The sequence below is a fragment of the Chiroxiphia lanceolata genome, chromosome 10 (genome assembly GCF_009829145.1).
Source record: "Chiroxiphia lanceolata isolate bChiLan1 chromosome 10, bChiLan1.pri, whole genome shotgun sequence".
Classification (NCBI taxonomy): domain Eukaryota; kingdom Metazoa; phylum Chordata; class Aves; order Passeriformes; family Pipridae; genus Chiroxiphia; species Chiroxiphia lanceolata.
This window is the reverse complement of record NC_045646.1, coordinates 22,297,051-22,321,872: the sequence shown is the minus strand read 5'-3', so window position 1 is coordinate 22,321,872 and position 24,822 is coordinate 22,297,051. Positions and strand designations below refer to the sequence as shown.

Below are 24,822 nucleotides of genomic sequence, written 5' to 3'. Positions count from 1 at the left end.
CTCTCACCGCTGCACCCGGGTGTAGGTGGGGTTTCTGTGCTGTCACCTCTGGCTTCTTACACTCCTCTTCCTCCTGCTCACTTTGGCACTTGGGTGTTTTGGGGTACCACACCCTCGGGGTCCCAGCTGCTCCCAGGGCACAGCACCGGGTGGGGGTTGTTCTCCCTGCACACAGAACTCTGGTGGCTGATCCATGCAGAGCTCACATGGAATGGCAGGAATATGGGAACAGAGAAGCACCAGGTGTTGTGCAGAGCTCACCTGGCCAGGAGCAGTGCCTCACCTCCTTCCCACGAGCACTGAGAAGGGCACACTGGTGCTTCCAGCCTGCAGCCACATGGGCACCTGGTCCCAGGTGAGTCAGGGAGCTACAGCAGCTGAGTTTGGCCAGACATCAGCTGGGGTGGCTCTTGTCCCCTCTGTCCTTCCCCCTGGCTGGGGCAGCCCTTCAGGGGATGGCAGCTGGGCCCTGGGGGTGCCCACTGGTGATTGCCTTCCGCTGCCTGCCCTGGGGGGTGTCAGTGCCCCTTCCTTTGCTGGAAATGTTGGAATGTTTCACTCCAGTATGGAAAGCACGTGGGGAGTGAGGACAAGCAGAAGGCCAGTTGTTCAGTATTTTATTCAAGACATACACACCTCTCCCTGGCAGGTGGAGCAGCCAGCCCAGGGCATGGCTCGAAGGGCACGGCCACGCCAGCGTTTGTGCAAAGGAAAGGGGCCAGGATTCTGTGGGAGTGTGATGGAGCACAGGGAGAACCTGCTGCTGGGCCGCTGCCCCAGCACTCCCTGGAACATCCCACCCCAGGCTGCTCCACTGACGTTTTCCAGGAACAACAGAAGGAAGAGGCAGCTTATTGTGCTTAAGACATCTGAACAAATCCTGGGTAGGAGACACTCACAGCTTGTGAATATTGCTAATTACTTACAGTTAAGAAAGGATGGATCCTGACAGGGACAGGGCCCTGTGGGCCCCCAGGACCTCAGGTGAGTCTGGGCCATCCCCACCCTGAGGGTCCCCGCGCTCACGGCTGGTGCCCCCGCGGGGCCGCGGCTCCTGCTTGCCCGCAAACAAGGTGAGCTTGTGCCAGGCCGGGGGTCCTGCTGACCCACCCTCTGCTTGGCGCCCTCAGGGAGAGCTGGGAGGAGCTCCCTGCCCTTGGGAAAGGCCCCCACCAGCCCCTAGGGATGGGAGCAGCTGCCAGCCCACCCATTCCCCAGGGGAAGGAAAGCTCGGGCAGGCCAGGCAGGGGAGTGAGCTTGTCCAGCTCTCCACTCAGACTACAATTGAAAGGTTAAATATGAATAAATGCTGTAGGTCTATACATAATGTTTCCTTCTACCTATGGAATGTGTCTGAATGGTCCAAAGACACCCAAACGTTGTTAGAAACCTTAGTTAGCCAAGAAAGACAATCCTGCCCTTAAAAAATAAATAAATAAATCCTATTTAGTTTTACTACGGCCTTTGTTTAAATGCCCTCAGAAAAACAGTATTTTCAGGTGCCTTGTGAGAATGTATCTGTTCATGCAATGGCCCAAGTTCCTCATTTCACAAGCATTGCACTTTTTTATGTAAGTCATCAAAACTATAAAACCTATTTTTGTCTGAAAGTGTTAGTCTAAAAAGTACAGCATTACTTTATATCCACCCATGGAAACTCCTAGACACATATGTGCACAGACACACACTGTTGCCTAAATGTCTTCTAAAGATACTGATTACAAAGTGTATAAAATTGGGAATACATTGTCAGGATACAGTGAGAGATGAGCCATCCTCTACCACGGACTATAATCTAGGATCAGTCACTAACTGTACACCTTTATACAGCCTTGGATTCACCAGGGACTTCTGAAACCCGAACAGAACTGCACCAAGGACGGCAGGAATGCTGTGGGAACACAGGTGTTACTGACTCCAACCCAGCTGAGCCAAATGAAATCTCAGTGACATTTTCGTTTCCTTCAAGCAGGGCTGAAACCAAACCTCCTGTGAGGCAGCTTGTGCTCCCAGCTGTGTGAGGACCCCTGCTCCCAACCTGCTCCTGGACTGGGAGCGAAGGAGCCAAAGCCTCCTCTCTCTGCTAGAACGACCTGGGGCTGTATTTTAAGGAGCACACCCCCACGGGCACCTCCACGCTGTCCCCAAGCTCTGCCAACACAGTGGTGTGGCTGATAAAATGCTGTTTGTTTAAACTGTGTTATTCTTCAGGCAAATGCAGGCCCTGAGGCCACTTGGTCCTGAGTGTCTGGCCCCGAACAGCCCAGGAGGAGGCAGCAGGCAGAGCCGAGGGCAGATTGTGTATTCGGAGGTAGTCACTTCCTTCCCCTGTCCTGGTGCACCCCAGCCTAGTGTGGTATGGGTTGGATGGCCCTGCTCCCCCTCCTGCCCCCTGCAACAGCCACATCCCCTTCCCGAGATCCAGGCAGAGATTCAGCTGGATTCAGGCGCCTGATGCCCCTCCAGAGGGAGAGCTGCCTCCTCAGGAGATTTCAGAGCCTGACCTGCCCCAGCAGCTGCTCGGTGCATAGCCTGGAGAAAAGTTGGGAGGCACTTTGTGCGTTCTCTAGCCTGCTGTTCCAACCTGCTGGACGTGTGGTGCCCACAGCCTCGGAGAAGGGTCACACCAGCACTAGAGAAGAGGCCGGACAAGGCGCTGTCAGGACAGACAGAGACAGGAGGAGCCTCTGCCCGCCCCCCCTCGTGTAGCTGTTTGAGAAAGAGTAAGGGCAACTCGGTTTGCTGCTCCAGGCACGCACCCCCTGTGCTCTGAGGGCCCACTGTCCCCCCCCCCGACGGGGCAAACACCTCGAGTGGCACGTCCTCGTGGGAGAAGTGGGGTGTGGGGTAACCCAGACCAAGAAAAGGGCCTATTTCTGCTAGAAAAGTCTCAAGATTTGTCACTACCTTACGTGCAGACGTGGGAGAGCTGATCAGGCTGAGAACGTGTTAAAATTGCTCAGGCTGCTGCTAGTTCACCATATGTAAGTCCCGTGACCGCGCTCCCAGGAGGAATCTGAAATATCAAGTGCACTGGAAAAAAGGGATTGTCAGAAAAAACAGAAAATAGAAATACTACAAAAGCAACATTACTGAGTGGGAACGGGCCTGAGCCGCTGCCGGCCTCGGGGTCACACCGTGGTTTCTATAGTCTCGATCACCTCCATCTCGCACTGCGAGGGAGACAGGAGCGGGCACTCGTCCGGCTCCCAGCTGCTATCCGGGCTGTAATCCTCCTCTGAGCTCAGCTCAGCCACCCCCTCCGTGTCCTCGTCACACGACTCCATGTAGTGAACCCCCACGGCGTTGATGCCGGAGTCCTCGGAGCTGGAGGGGGACGAGCAGTGCTCCGCTTTGCCCGGGTTGCTCTCTGCCGCGATGAAGGCGTTGCGGGCGGGCGGCTCCTCGGCCCTGCCCCGGTGCGGCGCGGGCGGCGGCTGCCGCTGCACGTAGCACATCTTGCCGTTGATGCACTTGACGCGGTAGTTGTCGATGAACAGGTCGGCGATGGTGCAGAACTGCGGCGAGTCGGGGGGCAGCGGGGGCTGGAAGACGGGCGCGAACTTGAGGAAGTGCTCGGTGAGGGACACGGAGATCTGGATGCTGTTGGGGGGCTCCCGGGGGCGCGCGGGGATCTCGGTGCTGGGCAGCTGCTCCACGGGGGTCATGGGCTGGTACACGTATTTACCTGCGGGGAGACAGAGGAGCGGCGGTCAGCGTTGTCTCCACGGGCTGCCCCAGCCGTCAGTAACCACCAGCAGCTCCTGCAGGCAGCGGCTGCTGCTTTCAGTGGCCTCCAGGTGTTCAGGCCCCTCCTGGTAGGGATCCTCCCACACCTAATCCTGCAGGTAAGTGCAACCTCCCGTACCCCAGCTCTGCTCCTCTCCCTGCCCCTGCTTCAAGGACATCACTAACTCCAGAAAATTCACTCCAGGGGCACAACTCCATAGAACTGGGACAGATGCCAAGGCTGCTCACACCCTTTTCCAGGAGAAAGAAAAATAACAGGATGCTCAGAGACTTTTTTGTTCCCCCACTGAGCAGAGCAGTTCTAGTTTACATCTTTGCTACAATGATCAAAATTTTATTGTATTGTTATTATTCCAATGAGTCTCCCTGCCCGTGTTTCCATGTTCTTTTTCCCTGGGGTCTAAATCGTGTTTTTCCGTATTATAAACCAGAGATCATACATGACTACAATTAGAATTTTAAGGCAGAAAACAAGGGCATTTCTAGGCTATAGAAATGCTCGTGGCATCCTGATTATCTGGTTAAGTAGTAAGAAAATAGGATTACGTTGGTTATACTGAGCAGAACAAAGTGTGAACTGAACATCTTTAGTAAAAGAAATAAGAGAGCAGAAAATTGGGACTATGTTAGGAAAAACTGAGAAACCCGAGGCTATGCCTAAGACTGTAAAATGCTGCATTTTATTTGCATGAAGCTTCTGAAAGATTCATGTCTCCCTAGGGGCTCATCCGCTGGGAAAGCACGAATTTCCAGAAGCCTTGTGAGTAGTGGGGCTGTCGGAAGAGTTTTGCTGCACACGCTGCAAATCCTGCTCTGCCCGGGCAGCAAACGCTGCTGAAGGGTTGTTTGGGTGCTCGGAGCTCCCCAGGTGAGGGGCAGAATGTTCCTGCATTAAGGAACCTGGCCCTGGGCTATCTGCCCACGTGCCCTCGTGCTCCCAGGCAGAGGTAGGTACAGCCTTTCTCTCCACAATTACCCATTCCTTTGGAAATCACACAACGGCTTAGGCTGGGAGGGACTTCAAAGATCACTGAGTTCCAACTCCCTGCCACGGGCAGGGACACTTCCCACTAGCCCGGGTTGCTCTGAGCCCCAAAGAAGAGCTCGCTCCCCTTGCCGTGCCTCTCTGCAGGGGAAAAATCTCCCCCTCTCTTCAGCCTGGGAATGCCTCCCAGCGCTGGGAAGAGCTCTGACAGCACTGGCACTGAGGGGCTGAGGATGCTCCGGGTGTTCCTGGCTCTGCCGGGCCCACGCACAGGCTGTGCTCTGCCAGCCCGGCGGGGACGTCACCAGGGGAACCTCGAGCGCCGGGAAGGCTTTTCCCTCCCTGCTGTGCCGGCGGCGGTGGAAGGGAAACGCACTCGTGTGAAAGTCCGCTGGGACTTCCCACCCCCGTCGTCCGAGAAGAGCGGACACAGAGCCGCAGGAAGAGCTCAAGGGAGCACGGGAGTGTGGGAGAGGCTGCAATGCCAGCAGTGCCCAACGCAGGATCAGAGGAGCGAGCCCCGGGAACGCCGGGCAGGAAAACCCTCCCGTGCGCCATGGGAGAGAGCAGGCAGAGCTGGGAGCCGGCAGCAATGGGAAAGAACAGTTCGGGAAGAGGTTTGACCAGCTCCCCTCGAATACTGCATGGAATGCTTTCTCCCTGCCATCTGCGGAAGGGCAGTTGTTCACAGAGCTGCTGGAAAAGCTCAGTGACAATAAACCAAGCTTTTTCCCCACCTGTATACAGCTGGATGACAGAAAATACAAAGCCATCCGCTCCACTTGCCCTCTTTTTACTGTACCAGGGCGTGGTCCCCACCCCTGCTGTGACTCGGAGGGAGGAGGTGCTGGCACTGCAGCCCCAGGCAGAGCAAAGCTTGGGCTCCTCCAGAGCCCTTCGGAGCAGCAGCTCCTTGGTTCTGGAGTCACTGAGCGATGGGGGCTCTCGAGTGTTCCTCAGATCTTGCTGACAGAACTTCCCTGGGCAGCTCCTTGCCCTCACAGCCACAGCAGCAGCCCACAGCTTCCTGCCATCCGCTGCTTCCCAGAAACCCTTCTGTGAAATTCGGGAACATTCAATATGCCCCTGCCCTGCAAAGCCCCAGAGCTGATGATTAGTGTGCTGCTGGCTGGGAGAGTGTCTGATAAATTCAGCTCATGGAAACCGAAGTGTGGCCTGGCCTTGCCTCAAACCACAATGCTCTATTTATCCACGGATCTGGAGGGCTTCCGTGTGGGCTCCTGTCCCGTTCCACTGACAACAGACACCAGTGAAAAGCATTTCCTCAACTCAGTTGAGTCAACTCCTCTACTTGAAGCATCCAAGGAAGGCCCTGGTGAAGACTTTAGCAGGATCAAGAAAAACAGTATATGCACAACAGGACTCTATTTTCACTTAAAACAGCCCCGTGTGCCGGCAGAAGGCTGGGGGATGTTGGGAGAAGGAAGCAGTGGATTTAAGCCAAGGAAGCTTTACAGCATGGGCATGGAATGGTGAGGCAGAGATTCAGCAGTGTGACTTTTTCTGTTGTTTGTTTTTCCCCTTTTGGGAAAGGAGGAGAAGAGGTGGCAGGGGCAGACAGGGTGTTGCCAGGAGCCCAGTGGGTTGTTTTCCCACTGCAGCAGCACGTGCAGTGTCTCAGAACTGCCCCGCTGGCACTAATTCCAGGGCAGGAGCAGAGGATTTCAGAGCCTGTCTGTGTCACCTCACAGAGGCTGAAATGGTTTCCTCACGTTCCAAGGACAAGCTCTGCCAAGGTAAAGCAGGAATTGGCTGACAGAAAACAGAGGATTTAATACATGAACTGCTTTGTACCTTTCTTTAGAATTTTGATGCCAGTTTGTCAAGTTTCAGCTGGTTTTAGGGGCGAGTTTATTTGTTTTAGACAGATTAAACTTGTTTTAAAGCATGACCAGGTGCTCAGAGCTGGGACTGTCAGCCTGGATCACGGAAAAAACTGTGCTCACAGCTCCTCACCCTACATAATGCATGGAAACGCGTCAGCCGGGACGCAGCCTATGAAAAATAAATGCAGGAATTTAAAAATAAGATCACCCCCCACCCCTGCAGCTTGCGGGATTGCCAGGGATGGCTTTTGCACAGAAAATGATCCCAGAAGCACAAGTCCCAAGTTCTCTTACAATCCATCTCAATCTGATCAAACACCCGTGGAAATCCACAGCAGTATTTCTGCTGACTGTGAACAGCTGGCAGCAGTCTGTGATAAAACAGTGCTTTGAGCACCTATTCTGATCCATCCCATTTAATGTGCTAGCACGGAATTTACTGCCTATTTATTCCAACCAAGTGGGCTGGAGAACTCTGCGCTGTGCTGATGAATGCTCCTGAAATGACAGTGTTCTGCACAAATACAGGTGCCAGAGCAGACGCTGCATCACCACTTGCTTCCTGGGTCACTCTCCACCAGTGAGTGGGAGGTGGGGAAGGAAAAATACTGCACGTGTCACGTGTCCAAAAATCAAACTCCAAATCCTGTGGAAAGCAATTTGCTGCATTTGCAGAAGTTTGGGAAGTTCTCAAGCTGCTACGGAGAAGCCTCACAGTCCCTGCTCTGCAGTTCCACCACCGTGGCAAAAGGGCTCAGGGGAAACAAGAGCCTGTTCCAACCCTGGGAGCAGCAACAGTGTGAAATTAGGCTCTGCCAAAATGACTTTCATGGTAAGTCCCAGTTGTCCACGCCAGCCACAGGCTGACAGTGAGATGATGAAACAAGAGACCCCAGGACAGGTCTGCAGGACACACTGAACCCTCTGTGCCCCCCCGAGCTGCTCCGGTGCCTCGTTTGCCGCTGCTCCATCAACGCTGCACCTCCTGTCTGACCCACCACAGCCACAGTACCTTGTGCACAACCAGAAAGGGCTGACTGTGGCTCCATTCCTCAGTTATTCAGCTGACCCTGGTGCCAGCCCACAAACCAAACCCCCAGGGACCTGGCACACGCTACAGCCGATACTCAACTGCAGAACAACTATTCAAATGTGTCCAAGGAAGTGCTGGGCAGTGCTCATCTCCTTGCTGCTCTGTGCCCAGGAATAGGATTTCCGTTGCCAAATGGGAGGGATGCTGTTCCCCAAAGCCTTGGCTCTGTGCCCCCAGTGAGCCTGCCAGCAGGCTGGGGCAGGATCCAGCAGAGCAGTGAGCTCCAGCATCACCTGCACATCTCCAGCAAACCCGGGCAACCTGGAACATTTCATATGTTTGTGGCATTGATAACCAGAACGATGTGGCTGATTGATTGGAAGCTGTATGACAGAGCCTCCTGCTTCCAAAAACCCGTGTCAAGTCTTGAGAAACAAGCCCTGAGGTCCTTTCTCTCTGATCTTTTGCTAATTGGGCAGTCTGCATGCATCCTCACCAAACAGACACAGCAGCAATTTCCGTGGCTAATACAAAATAACTTAACCATGAAATAATCAGAGGTGCTGCTGGAAGATTTTCTTCTCCACTTCCCTCCGTCCCAGCGTTCTGGTTTACCTCTGACACTCATTAATGTGCTTGGCATATTGAAAAAAAACCCAATAAAAATCCATCTTTCAGGAGTGAGGTTGCTCATAACAAATTCTCAAGCTTTACCCTCTCAAAATGCTACCTTGGAGGACCTGGCCCTAATAAATAACAACGTGAATTGCCCTGCACTTCAGAAAATGGAAAGAGAGAGCTGTGGGTCTGACAAGTCCAAGTCAGCAACACATACCATGGATATTTGTTCACATGAAGGGCATTTAGACATCTATTAACTGAAACATAAAGCTTTTTTTTTTCCATATGTATTCCTCCTGCAGCTGCTTGAACAAATATTTCTCCATCTGCCACCTCATCTATCTTCAAAAATCACCAAGATTAACGAAGACCTGTTAATTGCACAGTACTGAATGTGACCTGACTCAGTTTAACCTGACCTGGCTCAGCTTAGGAACTGCTCCCATGTGGGCTGAGCTGTTGTGGTGGGAGCCTGGAGCTGAGCTGGGCTGGAGGAGGACTGGCTCTGATCCCAGTGGATATCTCCGTGCCTTTGGCTGTGGTGGATCCTGCAGAGAGGCCGAAGCTGCGGCCCCATGGACTGACACAGGCCCCCCATCAGGTGTGTGAAGGGTGTGTGCCATCAGCTCCCATGGCTCAACAGCAGGGAACTGCTCCTTAAATGGTGGTGGCTTGGTGCTGCTTGAACCCACACGTGTGTAACAGGAGTGTGATCCTCTGCTGTGAAGTCCAATGGAATTCCCACTCCAGCTGGGCCAGACTTTCCTATTGCCACAGGCAACCCTGCCAAAAACATCAGCTCACACGGGAGGGGAATGGGCCCCACCACGAAGAACATCAAAACATCCTAATTAAATACCACCCAGCTCTGAAGGAGGAAGGCAAAGCAAGCATTCCTAATGCAGTGTGACAGGAGGCAGGGCTGCCCTGGAGGGATTCCAACCATTCCAAGGAGGCCTCACTCCACAACTGTTCTGTGTGTGGAAGCCTTGATGATCAGCTGCTTGAGCACCGGCTTCTGTCATAGCAAGAGATGGAGAACTACCAAGTGCTCTTCCAGCAGCACTTGTTCCACACCTCATGGCAGGAGAGCAAGTCTGGCTGTTTGGGAAGAGGCACATGGTCCAAGGGAGCTGGTCTGGCAGGAGGTGACAGCTCTGGGCTGGAGTGGTGCCCTGCTGCCTGCGTTGGCACAGCAGCCCAAGGACTGTCACACACCCAGCTGGCTTCCAGGGTGGCACAGGTGACAGACAGTTCTGCCACAGCAGCCCAGCCCGTGATCAGCACCAGCCCGTGCACGGGAAGGAACTGGGAATCACTTCCCTGCTGACAAAGCAGAGCCTCAGGGCAGGCAGGGGTTTCCTCCTTCACAGATCAAAGCAAAGCTCGATGCCCACACCCTGGACACGTTTACTGAGGGGCATTCAGCACCCTCAGCCTGCTGGGGGTACCCTGTTGTTCAGAAGTGCTCCATGAAGCAGAATTCCATCTGGAAGTGTGATGCTGGTCTGAGGCCTGTCCAGGGTCGTGGCTTCCCAGCCCCGCTGGCTGCAACAGCAAACAAACAAAACAATGCCCTGGCCTTCCCCCTCCTCCTCTCTCCCCAGTTACATGCACGGCTTGGAACAACAACCCTTTGCAAACAAAGATTGCCCTGACCATAAATACTCACCAAGGACCAGCACAGCTTCAAATTGCATTTTGCTCAGAGCACAGTAATAGCTTTTCCAGAGGGGCAAGAATGGCAGGAGAGACCCTGAGCACATTTACAGATGACACATGTGAAAAATCCCACTGCTAACCCAGTTTCCCTTCCTTTGTATTGTATGGAATAGCCATCATGCCATATCCAGCAAAACATCATGGACTGTGTGGTGAACACGAGATGTGGAACAAGCCACCGGAGGAAGGAAAACATTTCAGGACACTGAGGCACTGCCAGACTTACAGTACAAGATCAAGCAGAACTGAACTGGGCTATTGGTGGTTATAATGAGGCATAACTGAAATGCTTCTCAGTGTTGAAGGAGCCTCTTAGATAAAGATATGCAACACCTCAGTGCAAGGGATATTTTTACCCTGTGCTTCATGCAGACAACTTTGAAAATCACTGGGATTGCTCAAACAAATTTCTAGAGCAGGAGATGCAGACAGAGCGTCCCACACACCTGCAGGACTTCTGGCAGAGATAGAAGGGCCCAGTAAGGGACCACAGAAGGGACTCCAAGGATACAAATCAACTCTGCAGAGGAAAGAAGCCACACCTGAGCAGTCTGAAGTGCAGCAGGAAGGGGCAGCGGGCTCTGACCTAACAGAGGTGTGTCCTTGCAAACAGCACCTTCCACAGAAGCACTGAGGAATCCATCCCATTCCCAGCCCCATCCAAGCACAGGGAAGAAACAGTCCAGCAATGTTTCTGCAGTGGCTCCCCAGCAGTGATTCTCCACTGTGGAGGTGTTCCCTCACTGCTGTACAGCCACAGACAGCTGTGCCAGCCCCTGACCTCATGCTTTTCACAGGAAACTGAGAGGGGGAAAACATCAGAAAGTTTGTCTTCATCAAATTTGTATTTTAATGCCCTTTGTCTTGATCTGTTTTAAATACAAAAAAGATCATGACTACATGCTGTGAGCTGTCTGAGCCTTTCAGGGGCTTCTGTGCACATCAGCTTAAGAGCAGGTAACGCTTAAATGCAAACAAACCCTGGAGCTTCCTCCATCATCCCTGCTCTTTCCTCTCATTGCTTACATGGATTTACTGGACTTAAAGGAAAAGCAACCCAGAAGGCTTGAGGGATGTTACAGGCAGCCATAAACCCTCTTAAAGGGGCCATATTTGCTCGCTAACCCTTGCAAGGGAACAAGAATGTCGACACCCAAAAAAGCAGTGAGCGGCAGCACACACCAGGTGTGTGTTCTGGAGGAGCCCTTTCCTTCCAGTACCCGGAAAAATGCCACAAATGCCACAGGCACAACTAACCCCAGCCCCTGCTGGATCCCAAGAACACAGGCACATGGAAGTGCAGGCATGGAAAGCGTGGCACAGCCTTGGACACCTCCACCAGCGCAGCAGCCGAGTCCTGTGCATCCCAACCCGAGCTCTGAATCCCAGGATTTTCACCTTCCAACATCCTTTCGAAAGCCACCCCAAAGGGCAGAACAGTCACTCATTTTTAGCCCCCAAGTTACACTAGATATTTTTAAAATTCAGTAGAGAAAATAGCACAAAATGGTTTAGCGCTAAATATTTATTCTACAACCCCATCCCTGTGCACCATCTGCTCAGGCTTCAGCATCCCATGGTTTCCATGCAGCCAGTCAGTGTGCTGATATGGCAACAAAGCAGGATAAGCACAGCTCAGTGTCAAACTACCCAGAAAACCACGGCATTGCCTGGTGCACGGAAATCACAGGCACTGGAGAGGCAAGACAGTCATTTCCCATGTGTGTGGTATGTGCTGCAGGGGGGCACCCTGAGCCTCTGCATACAGTGGAATGTTTTCCTGGGAAGTCTCAAATAAGCAGAACAGCTCAGTGGGTCCTCGAAGGAAAAATCTTCTCCAAAGAGCTGCACTCTGCACCCACAGGGGACAGCTGGGGCAGGAGGGTGGGTTTGGCAGCCTGGAACAGACACCTCTGTGTGGCCACAGCCTGGTTTGCTGGTGGCTGGCAGGAGAAAGCAGCCCTGGGATGTGCTGTACCTGTGCTGCTCCCTTGCTGTGGGCAGAGCTCAGGGGCTCTGCTGACACGTATCTGTGGTGCCTTAACCCAGAGTGAGCCTTCAGGCTGGACAAACAACACCTTCTTCAACTTCACTGCTGGGAGCAGTGTCCTTGTTACCAGCACAGGCCACACTTTCAACCCTTGTCCCATTGCTGCTTCTGGTGCCTGATGTGCACATCTCCACTCCCACTTCATTCAAACCAATCTTCTTCTTTCTGTCACAGGCCTCTCCAGAACCCAATTCCGGAGAATTTAAAGGACTGCTCTCCCTGATCACACCCAAAATACGTCACCACGTGGAGCTGGTGTGTGCAAATATGGGCACCAACCTTTCCCTGGAGGGGTGTGGGATCCAGCAACGCTCTGCAAGAGACACTTACAGCCCAGGTACCACTGGAGGAGGAGGAGGTGCAGGAGGAGGAGGAGGAGGCAGCATCACGCTGGGCCATCGTGTCACAAAGTGCCACTGTGGGCAGCCACTGGGAGCTGCTGCACAGCACAGGTGGGAGCACACACAGCACTCGTGGCTTCACTTTTCAATATAAGACATGCAAGAGGGTTTAAGGAGCCAAAAGCTCCTTTTTTCAAAAAGCTGAATCACGGGGGAAAAAAAGGCACAAAAGGCTAATACAAGGTAGCACAATTACTATCTATTGATACAACTGCTGTGGAACCACAATTCATCATGTGTTATTGATATTTGCAGCACAGTGGACCAAGGGGCTCACAGGGTGTTTAACAGAATGCAAGATATTCAGATTAAAAGTGAGCCCAGTTGCAAGAGAACACCCTATTTTTGCATTGTCCAGGGATGAAACCAATCTTGTAATTGCATGAAGTGTGATGCTTTCTCTCGTGGCTAATTCTTAGGAAGTAACATTAGCAAAACACAGGCAAAGTCCTGCTGTCAGGTCAGGTTGGGTGTAAGGCCAAGGATCTGATCCCTTCTGACAGTGGCAGGGTGAGCATCGCCCTCGGTTTCACACCCAGAGAGCCAAGATCCCACTGAACCAGCTGGAGAATGGTCCCTGTGCCCTTAGGCCAAGGTCCAGTGACACAGGCAGGGAAAGCAAAGCAAAAGGTGAGAGTTTCACCTGTCCTGCCTACAGCTGGAGGGCTGCAGGAGCTGACCAGGGCACCCCAGCACACCCTACGGTGTCCCAGCCTCTGGCAGGGCCAGGCAGCACGTGTGAGGGAGAGCAAACACCTCGAGTGGGGCTCGGGAAAGCACTGAAACCCAAACAGCAGAGGCAGCAGGATGGAACAGCCGAGCCCCCGCCCGGAACAGCTGCAGGTGAGCTCCAGCCCCGGCATCACGAGGAGCAGGGAGAGGGATGGGCACAGAGCTGCTCCCGCTGGGCACAGCAGGGACACACTGCGGGGCTGGGGGCAACCACCCCACAAAACAAGCGGCTTCCAGAGCAGAGTGGGGGCGCTGGAGCTCCACAGCCACCAGGGAGAACAAACATACCAATGCGTGCCTCTTGTTGAAATTGTTTTACAACACAGGTTACGTATAAATTCCGACTGTTGTGTGGCCTAAGTTAAGGTGTGGGTATGTCAAAAACAAGGCCCTGTTGCCAAGCAATCAGATTTTACTTGCCCAGCAGGTTTTTGATTTCCATCTACGTGAATATATTCGACTACTGGCAGAGACATCTCCAAATTGCACCAACTGCAATTCTTGAGTTCTGTGATCAGTCACTACATAAAAATTGATTAGTGGAAGAGTCAAAGCACTTATGAAAACATCCTCTGCATCTTGTGGGCACATAAATTCATGGAGATGCTGGAAGAAAAGCCACAACTCACTAACCCAGGGTCACTTTATATGCAGACAGAGAGAGATGCTCTACCTGGAATCCAATCTACTGTCAACCAGCTCTTACATTAGTATGAGCTTGTGCCATCCATCAGCAGCTAAGCCCACACTGTCACAGCTATCGTTCTGGAACATCTTACACTGTTTGTGAGTAAAGCATTTTGCTTTTTATCCTTTATAGAAACACAAATTTCTAGTAGAGCCTTATCAATGTGCAGAACTAAGTTCCCAAAGCTGGCAGTGAGTCATGAAGTGTGGGGCTGGTTAAATCCAGAGCCATTACATAAGGACACCCCAAGATGCCCATTCTCTACAAGCCCAGCTCTGCTGGTTGTACCAATGAGCAGCGACAAAACGTGTTCTTGATGAGCACACAGGTGCTGCCAGGAAATTGGAGGTGCTGTGCCAAGTACCTGAGAGGCCTCTTCAGTGCTTCCAGCAAAGCTGAGCAGTGTCAGCTCTGCAGAGCTGCAGGATGGAGGCCACGAAGGTGACAATCCTGTGACTCGGTCTCGGGGGACAACACGAGGGTTTGACTACGGGCTGCAGCTTAAGGCACATGAAACATCCATCAACAACCAGGAGAGAAGGATAATGTGTGAGCAGGCACTTTTGCATTGGGCACTGGGGGTAGGCAGGCTCGCAGATTCAAGCTGGCAAACAGATTTGGCCACCTGCAGAGTCCAGGAAGGAAGCCACACGCTCACCACAGGCACTGTGCTCCGTACAGATTTTGTCTTGGAGCTGTTCCTCTGCAGTGAGAAAAGACCCTGCAGCCTTTCCCCAGCAGGAACCACTCTGAGAGGAGCAGAGGCCCAGCTCCTCCCCATGAAGTGTTCAGGACACCCTGAATTCCCAGACAACTGCACCAGCTGACAGGACACAAGGTTAATGAACTTTTCCTTGGAAGTACTTGCTTCTGGTAAGAAACATCCACAGCTTTATCCTTTCAGGCTTTACAAAACCAACAGTTACCCCTTCAAGCAGCCACAGAGGAAGGGTGTCAGTTATCTGCCACTCTCAGAGGTTTTTACCACAGATCACTGAGTTTTGGGCAAGCAGATTTAATTCTTTGTGAGTCATTCTCCTCAGATGGACAGACAGATTATTAAACACAGCCTCACAGTCATGCACAGCAGAGTTTTTGGCTGGCAGGAAGTGTTTTGGTACACAGGCCCCTTTCTCTCAGGACTTTTGGACAATGAAGAGCACTGGTTTCCATTCAATCCTGGATGAGCCATACAGGAGTTAGTCCCACAAAACGTACTGAGCAAGTAGCCTGAATTCACAGATTTTCCTGTGGTCTCTTCCTGATAAGTGACATCAGGGGCTTTGTTAATAATAGTAGAACATGCATGTCTCTAAACATTCTAGTAAGGGTTTCAAAATGAATGCCAGGAGGTTCTTCCAGAGGCACTGACATTCCCACAGGGTACGATGAATTGTGGGTTCTCTTTCTGAGACACAGCATCAACAGTACATCTGTACTGGGATTTCCAGATTAAAACCAGAGGAACAAAACACAAGCCAGGTCCAGAATGGTGCACACATAAAAACTGGCAGTAAGTGTTTGCCCTCAGAGTAACAGTTCAGAACACATTAGGCTGACATTCTTTCCTTGGTTGTGTACAGGTTAGTGGAACGAAGCTAGAATATCATAGCTCTTCAAAATACAGGTGAAGAGAAGATCTTGCACAGCCACAGGCAACAAATCCTCATTAGAAGTCTTTTACCATTACAAGCTGAAAAATCCACCTTTCTGCAGCCCCTGCCTGGCACTCAGCACAATGCCTGGCTTGTGCACAAACATTCCCTCCATGGACTTAAACGGGATGGATGTCCAAATCCTTTTCACAGCCAAAGCAAATGAAAAACCCCCATTTCTCCCAAGATTTGTGATCATCCTCCCTCCAGAACAAGCTGTGTTTTCCAGGAATGCCCAGCCCCAGAGTTCCCAGCCCCGCCTGCTCCATTCCTGTTTAAGTTTCCCACAAAGAAAAAAGTATGACCTCCTTCAACTATCAGCCTCAGGATTTCAAACAGGCATTTTACAGCTCCCTTTTCCATTTATCCAACAAGTCAACGATCAGGATACAGTTTTGCCCCTGTGGAACAGCACTGCTGGAAATTCAAGTTGCCACCAGCACTGCCAAGCTGGCACCTTCCAGTGAGCTCCGTCCACATCCCCTTCCACAGACAGGGACACTCATGGAGCACTGGAGCACTGCTGCCCTTCTGCTCCCTCCTGGATGTGGCAACGAGTTTTGTAGCCACCAAAAACCAGCACAAGGAAAACCCACCAGGACAAAAGCAAGACTTTGGGAGATCTACAGTGTCTGCTGTGCTGCAGAGCACCCTGGGGGCTTATTTTAGGGTCCCCCCACCAGGGCTGTAGCTGCTTCTCTAATGGGGGGGAGTCAACAGAAGCTGGCTGCAGGCAGGCACAGCTCCTCTTTAGACTCCCAAGCTCTGTCATGATGCACCTAAATACCTCCCATAACCATCTCAGCTCACCAGTGGTCTGCCACAGGAAAGAAGGGTGCCTTGCTGACTCACAGTTCCCACGGGCAGACTGGATCTGAATGGGCTTTGGAGATTGTCAGAGCCCCTGCTGATGGCCCTGTCGCTGGAGAGAGGGGAGAGAGCCCCTTGGAAATGCTGCTTGTGTGCACAGAGCTACTGATCTGCTGCACAGTCACTGTGTGGCAGGGGAAGAACCTGCCCCTGGGCCAGGTGTGTACCTACAGAGAGCAGGGAGGAGCTGCCATGTGGCACCACCACATCGTGGTCTCTGGAAGGGGTTTAATTGAGGAAGGTCTTGACAGAGAGCTTCCACCAGCTCTGTGGGCCAGAAAACAAATGTTTTCACCGTAAATTGTTATGAAAGAAAACACCAGTGTTTCAGGCAGTGAAGAACGTGAGCAGCAGTGTCTGCTCCGAGCACAGCCAGGGGCAGTGCCTGTGCTGATCTGCTCCCTCCCTGGCACAGCTGTGGGCCATGGATAATCACCCCCCTGCCCAACTCACAGCTGGGACCAACGAGACCCCAGCCAGGATGGGCTGTGCCCCCCTGGGTGCCCTCAGACAGCACGAGGGAGCGATGGGGCTCTGAGAGCCAAGAGAAACCCTGGGCTCCCTGTTCAGAGAGCAGGTGAACAACAAATGTAAATATTCTTTGGTTCTGCATCCCCAGAATTTCCTCTGGCCAAACTCAGAGAAGTTCTCCTCCCCCAAACCACCCAGAATACACGTGCCCTTCGTGGTGTGCCACTCATCACATAAGCCCATTCTCTCCTCTTGCCCAAGGAAGTTCCTTGGGTCTCTTGCCAGGCCTGCCTGACCTCATGCAGACCCTGCCAGGTCTGGCTCCAAACTCCTTTGTAACAGTGCCACAATTCTGTGTGCAGGCCAGGGAGCAGGAAGCTAATTCAGGGCACACCTGCAAGTGCCCTCCACCACTTAGCAGAACACAGGGCAGGGGAGCAGCTGTGCTTTTTAAAACCTTTACTGCCACCACAATCTTTTTCCACGCCTGAGCCTGGCAACTGTTCCCTTCCTGGCCACCCAATGGAGACCTCACAGCTTTCCCCTTCCTTGGTTTGTTTTCTTGTAAATGGTCCAAACAGCTGAACCTTGTAAAAGTGGTGGAACCAAAATTTATTTGCTGCATTTACTTTTCAGTATAAGACGTGCAAGAGCCTTAAAGAGCGAAAAGCTTGCTTTTTTTGATGCTGAATCAGGGGGAAAAAAAGCACAGAAAGGCTAATACAAGGTAGCACAATTACTGTCTATTGATACAACTGCTGTGGAACCACGATTCATCATGTATTATTGATAATTGCAGCACAATGTACCGAGGGGTTTGCAGAGTGTTTAACAGAATGCAAGCTACTCAGATTAAAAATGAGCCCAGCTGCGAGAGAATACTCTGTTTTTGCCATGTCCAGGCATGAAACCAATCTCGTAACTGTATGAAGTGTGATGCTTTCTCTCATGGCTAATTCTTAGGAAGTAACATTAGCAAAACACAGGCAAAGTCCTGCTGTCAGGTCAGGTTGGATGTAAGGCCAAGGCTGTGATCCCCTGTGACAGAAGCAGGTACCAGCTCCCAGCCAGCAGCCTCGCAGCAGCGCCGGTGCCAATCGCAGCCGCAGCGGAAATCCCGAGGTGAGGAAAGGGAGGCAGTACCTTGCTGCAGACCTGCCTCTGGCATGTTTTCTCTGCCTCTGGAAAAAGTAGATCCGAGTAATTTAAGGCTCTCAGCCTGCATCTAATAAGCCAAACCCCACCAGGCTGTGAGAGGGCAGGGGAGGAAGGTGACCAGGGGGCTGCCACCCTGGCAAAGGGAACGCACGCAGGGACAGGAGGGGTGCAGGACAATGTGTAATGGGACAAACACAGGGGCTGAAGGCAAAACACCTCCTGGGCCAATGCCTTTTTCCCTGCAGGGAAAAGGACTCCAAAGGCTTGAGCCCTCATCCCGCTTCCATGTGGAGACAGGGGTGGGCAGCACAGAGGGGAGGGTCAGCTGCTGCAGCAGGTACGAGGTGTTCCCTGCCCTCCCCGTGCCCACAAGCCCGGCAGCTCCAGCAACACCCAAGGCACCCACCTATCCCAGCCCAGCACCCCAAGCCTCCCATCCTGCACAGTGTTCACACACCTACTTATGGAGGTTGTACCCAGGTTCAGAGCTCCCCAGGCACAGAGGCACATCAGAGAACCACCTCGCAGCAGATCTGCTCCCCACTGAGCCCGAAACAAACTGAAAATGACCCCAAATAAACTCCAGCCTTAGGCACAGAAGTCATACAGGCACCCAGGGCAGCTGAGGTTCTCGGAGCTGTCTGGATGCACTGAGCAGTCTCTGATTCTCCTGCCAACTATTATTGCCATTTTACGGACACAGAAACGTCGGAGGTAAAGGGAGCGCCTGAAGTGCTGCTCCCTTCTGAGCACGCCAACAAAAACAGCTTTGGGGAATTCAGACTGGGCTCTTTCTCAATTATTCCTTCCATAGCCAAGTGGCTCTGCAACGCTAAATTGCCTCTGTCACTGAAGTAAGCAGATGTGATCCTGAATACACATGAGGAGACAATCTACTCATCATGGCATGGTGAGTTTTTGTAATTTCTCAGTGTAAGTGCACTTTCACTGAGTTGACATTCTCCAGGACCTTGGCCACGGATGGAAAATAATACTTCAAAGGCCCTTTTAATTGATGTAGAGCTTCCTGTACCCCAATACAGCTCTTAGGAGTCACAGAAAAGCACTTTCAAGAACCCTCTGAGGATTCCCAAGTCGGCATTACAGCACTGCGTTTATGGAGGATAACTCCAAACACTGTTTAATTACGTCTCTGACCTCTATACAATTTCCCATTATAGACCTCATTCTTACCCCTTTTAAGTGCAACCCAACTCATTCCGGAGGAACAGGATACAAAGAGATCCTTAGCTCTGAAATTTGCATTAGGAAATGAGGGGCAAGAAGAGAGCATACTTCTCCGTGGCTTTCAGAAGATTAAACAAGGCAAGGAAGTGTGTGACTTCCTTCATTTAAAATCCCAGTTTCATGGGGCAGAGGTATCTCAAAGTTTCTTCTGCCATAAAGGAGGAATTAAGAAGGAAGCCTGTACTTCTTGCAAAAGCTGTAACTATTTTTAAATCTTAAGATTGCCACAGGGCAGCTAAGGATCTCGAGTGTCCTTCCGAGAGGGAAGCAGCTCCGTGTAATGCCTAAGAGACACCACTCTAAGGCTCCCTTGAAGGGTTTCAAGGACCACAACTTCTCACCTTGTCAGGCATTCTGTTCCCCTGCTTCATCTGCCTTCCTACCATGTTTTCTAATATCCAAACCTAAACTCTCCTTGCCACAGGTCAGTGATACCTGGTTATCTGCCAAGTCTGTGCAGAGGAGGGCTAGAACACACTTTCCTTCGCAAGGCTACCTTACACTTTGCAAAACTCCCCTCCCCTCCCTCTCTCAGTATTTTACAGCCCAAACAACCTCTTTCCTTTTACACCCCCTTGTAAAGAATATTTTCAAAGCTGATCTCTGCGATCTCCTACAGAACCTCCCCAATTCTCCCACAGCTCCATAAAGTGCCACGCTCAGAGCCCATCAGCCTGGTTTCCTCATCACTGAGCTGAAGAGACTAATTAAATTGCACACTTGCCATGCTGCTGGTAATGCATCCCCAAGCGAAGGCTGGGGTCTGGGTTTACATTTCCACCACGCAGGCTCCCGCTGCTGACGCACACGCAGTTGTGACCCATCCCAATCCCCACATCCCTCTCCAGGTGTTCCCAGCTCCATGGTTGAATTCCCCTCCCAGGACCATCCCCAACTGATTTTGGGTAACATCTCCAGTTTATAAGCACCATTTTGAGCTCTGATCCTGTCCTCCAGAGTGCTCATAAGCTCATATATCTTTATGGTGACCACAAATAATTGAGGTCAGAGAAATTTTGGGAAGGAAGAGTGTATCTAGGTCATAACTTGAGGCCCTTTGTATCATGGATGAAATGCGAGACATCCCTGTCCCTGTGCAGCAGGTGACTGTGGCACCTTCTCACACAGCCAGTTGTGCCACACACAGGGCACAGACAGAAAACACCCATTGTTCTGAACTGATTTCAAATGAATCCGAAATCAAGACAAAATCCCTAGAATGTCTATTTAATTCAAATAGAAGCTCACATCCAAATAAAAGGTGGTTTTTAGGGCAGGCCCTTTACCCCATGAAACAGAATTTGCAGAAAAGTGCATGTGAAGGGGAATTATGTAGATTAAATTACAAGGAGAGACGGCAACGGCTTTAAAAGGAGAATGGGATGTCAGGAGTCCAGGGACACCTTCTGCAGCATCCAGCAACGTCACACAAGGGTCAGCACTAACCCTGACCATCCAGGCTTTAACTTCTCCTGAACACAGTATGACCCAAGTACATGGCTCCATCACCATTTCCTGACCTCGCAACAACACACTGCTGGGAAAGCCTGCTCTTCACGGCTCTAAGTGATTAATTATTCATCAAACTATGTTTGGACATCCACAGTTGAATCCCAGCCTCCATGATTAGACACACCAGGATCTTGAATATAGATATTCAAGTCGTTGGGCGCCTTTTCACCAGAGTTGGATCAACACTGGATTTTGAAACTATCTGCTATATATAGCCTAAAGCGGTTACCTCTCTACTCAGAGGGGTTTATGCCTGTAAAAAGAAAACCATTAGAACGGAGGGTGAAGTAGCTGGAGCGAAGGACAGCGGTGCCCAGCAGCAGCCGGTGCCACAGCCCACCCCCTGGCTGCCTCCCGGTGCGAGGGGCGCTGGGACCCGAGAGGAATCCCCGGGAGCAGCCCCCGAGGAGGGGGTCCAGCCCCGGGAGCGGGATGCTCCCGGCCGCGGGACGGGACGGACGGGGCGGGACGGGCGGTGAGGAGCGCGCGGGGACTGACAGGACCCCCGGGACCCCCGGGACCGGCGCCCCCCGCCCGCCCCGCGCCCCCTCACTCACAGTGGCACCATCCCAGGTGGCAGCACCAGTGCAGGCGGAAGCAGCGGCCGTGGCTGTGGGTGGCGCAGAGCGAGAGCCCGTCGCAGGGCTGGAAGTCGGGTCTGCCCGCGCAGCTGCGGGCGAGCGCCTGAGCCTCGTCCAGCTTCTCGCTCTTGGCCGCCGCCGCCCCGCTCATGGCGCCGCCGCTCCGCCCGCAGCCCCCGCGCCGCAGCGGCCGGAGGAGGAGGAGGAGGAGGTTGAAGAGGAGGAGGAGGAGAAGGAGGAGGAGAAGGCGCCGAGCCGCAGCGGGGACCGCCCGCCCGCCCAGCGCCGCGGGGGCAGCGCCGCGGGCAGGGCCCGGCCGCCCGCCCCGCTCCGCCCCGCCCCGCGCCCCGCCCGGGCACCCGCGGGGACCCGCGCGTGGAGCCCCCGAGGGACGGGCCCCGAGGGATGGATCCCCCGGTGGCCGTGACCCCCAATGGCCGAGCCCCATAACGGCTCTGTCCCCCGATGGCTGTGCCCCCTGATGGCTGTGCCCCCGATGGCTCTGTTCCCCCCATATCTCTCTCCCCTGATGGCTGTGCCCCCGATGGCTCTGTCCCCCGATGGCTGTACCCCCGATGGCCGAGCCCCATAATGGCTCTGTCCCCCGATGGCTGTGCCCCCTGATGGCTGTGCTCCCTATGGCTCTGTTTCCCCCATATCTCTCTCCCCCGATGGCTCTGTCCCCTGATGGCTCTGCCCCCGATGGCTCTGTCCCCTGATGGCCAAGCCCCATAATGGCTCTGTCCCCCGATGGCTCTGTCCCCTGATGGCTCTGCCCCCGATGGCTGTGCCCCCTGATGGCCAAGCCCCATAATGGCTCTGTCCCCCGATGGCTGTGCCCCCTGATGGCTGTGCCCCTAATGGCTCTGTTCCCCCCATATCTCTCTCCCCTGATGGCTCTTTCTTCCGAGGGCGATGTCCCCCTATGGCCATGTCCCCTGATGCCTGTGCCCCCCGATAGCTGTGCCCCCGATGGCTCTGTGCCCTGATGGCTTCTTTCTAAGCACGTAGTGATTTTTAAAACCCTGATAAACTTTGTCTTCCATTTTGTAAATTAATCAGTAGATATAATTTTGGTGAGTAATGATATGAAAGTGTATTGTTATTTCCAACAATCATATCTTTAGGCCAAAATTAATGTCTGGATTTATCTTGAACTGTGGCTACATTATTTGTTTCCTAAGAGTAGTGGTGGACTTGTTTCCCTGTCATGTTTGAAAGTAAATTGTGTTTTTATTGCTGCTCTGCTCAGCACTGGGAGTCGAAGCCAGCTTTCTGCTAGAACAGAAATCAAATGGTCATTTTCCTAGTCTCATCTTTGTACAATACCCAATAGCTCTTTGTCTGAAGTAGTCAAAAATTATTTATTTTTCTGTGTTCTCCAGAATATTCCCAGACAGTTCCTGTGGGGTCTGGAATAGATCCCAGAGGTGTTCCCATCCTGTACACCCTCCTGAAGGTGTTCTGAGAGAACCATTTGCTTCTTGCCAACAAGAAGAGTTTGAGAACAGCCAAGCTGCCGGTGTCTTGTTGTGACCAGCTCCCACTTTATGGGTCAAACCAAGGGATGTGGGTCATAACTGCAGAGCAGAGAGTTGCACTGAGGCTTTGTACCACCCCTGTCATGCCTGACTTGCAGCACAGACCTGTTCCCTGCAGCGCTGCTGGCCCTGGGATGTGTCACTGCTCACACCAGTGCTGGACCAGGCACACGTGACTGTGTCCCAGCTTGTGCCCTCACCTCCTGGGATATGGAAATGGGGGCTATACCTGTTAAACTCAACCCAACTGGGCAGAAGATGGGTGCCCAGCTGCACTGAGAAGCTTTGAGTCACCAGGACTGGGGAAGCTTCACAGGCCTGTACATTTTAAATGCCTCAAGGGTTCCTTATACTGGAAAGAGGATATTCTGACTCACTCCTCGAGGCTTACCTGCCTTTGCTTTACCAAAATCCCACTGAAATCTGCAAATATTCAGGACCTTGCTCAGCTCTTTGCAAGCAGAGGAGAAACTGATTGCAAATCCAGGTGTTTCGTCGACACTGCCCTGTTGTCCTCCTGTTCCCTGGAGCCCACCAGCAGCAAACAGGGGATGCAGCTCAGCTCCCATGAGACCCCCAGCCCAAGGAGAACTGACACTTGTACCTGCTGGCACGAAGCCCTCCCTCTCCAGCGCTGTCTCACCTCCAGAGCTGCTCTCAGACCAGCCTGGGCTGTCAGATCACTTTCTGTTCAAAAGAAATAAAGTGAAGGGAGGTGAGCTGTGGGTTACAGAGGCAGGGGTAGGTGGTTCCAATGAGACCCAAGTGCCCCGTCTTTGGGCGTGCACTGCAGCACAGCACTGCTGAGCAGCCCAAGGGAGCTCTCTGCCTCCCTTTGAAGGCCCGGTGCTGCAGGGGACTCTGATCAAAGCTGAAGTGATACCTCTCCTTTGGTGCACTCCCATTCAGAACTGTTTTGCAAAATGCCTGTGGCTGAGCAGTTAATGGAGGCATCTGCTGCACTGGCAGAGTTCACCGGCTTAATTAAAGACATCTAACAATCCTGCAGCTGCATGTGAGGGGCCGGCACTGAATCTCCTCAGCCTGAAAGCGAGCACCCTGCTGTGCAGAAAGCCAGACATGCAGCCAGACACTCACATGAAAGCAGAAGCAGGGCCCAAAGATTAGGGATGGACTGGAGCCAGCTTGCACCAAGGCCTCTCCTCACTGAGAACTGGATGACCTCAGCTCACCAAGTCAGATGTGCAGAGTGAGCAGAGCTGGGGACATTCTTCGCCCATAGGGAGGGTTTTACCTGGAAAACATTATTAACAGATATTTTCTCACTGAGTGAAATAGTTAACTGGTTTAAAAAGACAGGTGGGGAAACTAATCCTGTACCAAGTGGTTATCAAGTTCTCCTCTGCACAGGGCTGTGTTCTCTCCTGTTAAATGAAGAAACATTTCACTCATGGGCATATTTCTGGCATCACCGCACATTTGAGCTGATGGGGACTGTGCAAGGCTGTTATTTTAACAACTTACCAAAGAGGTTCACAGAACAGGCTGGTGCCTTCTGCTTGGACTGCTTGTCAGAAGGCACCAGGGGCTTGGGATCAGGCTGCCCCCCCGCAGGGCCGAGGGCCAAGGAGCTGTGGTGGCCCTTTGGCCGCTCTGGCCCCGCCGGGAGCGGAGCAGTGCAGAGGCCGGGACTCCCACGCGCTGCTCCCGCCCTCCCGGAGCTGGGAATGCGACCTCTCGGCGGCAGCAATGTCACCGCTGGCTGATGGGACGTCAGGCTGACAGAACAATCGATGCCGGGCTGCTTTGGTCGATGTGAATTTACAAATGAACTTCTGTCGGGAGAGGCGTTACTGGTGTGAACAGCCTTTGGTCTCAGCAGTTTCTGAGAAGGGGGACAGGCACATCAAATGCACCAGCACACAGGTGCTGCAGGTGAGGAGAAGCATTTCGGCCCCAGGGTGAGCTCGTGGGTCTCCATGTCCTGAGGTAACAC

The 24,822-nt window shown here is 52.7% G+C and overlaps 1 protein-coding gene across 1 annotated transcript; it reads right to left on the bottom strand.

Annotated features, from left to right (window-relative positions):
• Window positions 1-604: 604 nt before the first annotated feature.
• Window positions 605-21,506, bottom strand: C10H3orf70 (chromosome 10 C3orf70 homolog). The gene is made up of 2 exons (XM_032697949.1): window positions 21,301-21,506; window positions 605-3,688 (listed from the first exon to the last, which is right to left on the bottom strand). The coding sequence occupies exons 1-2, from the start codon at window positions 21,473-21,475 to the stop codon at window positions 3,132-3,134; spliced, it is 732 nt and encodes a 243-aa protein (XP_032553840.1). The 5' UTR covers window positions 21,476-21,506; the 3' UTR covers window positions 605-3,131.
• Window positions 21,507-24,822: the final 3,316 nt, after the last annotated feature.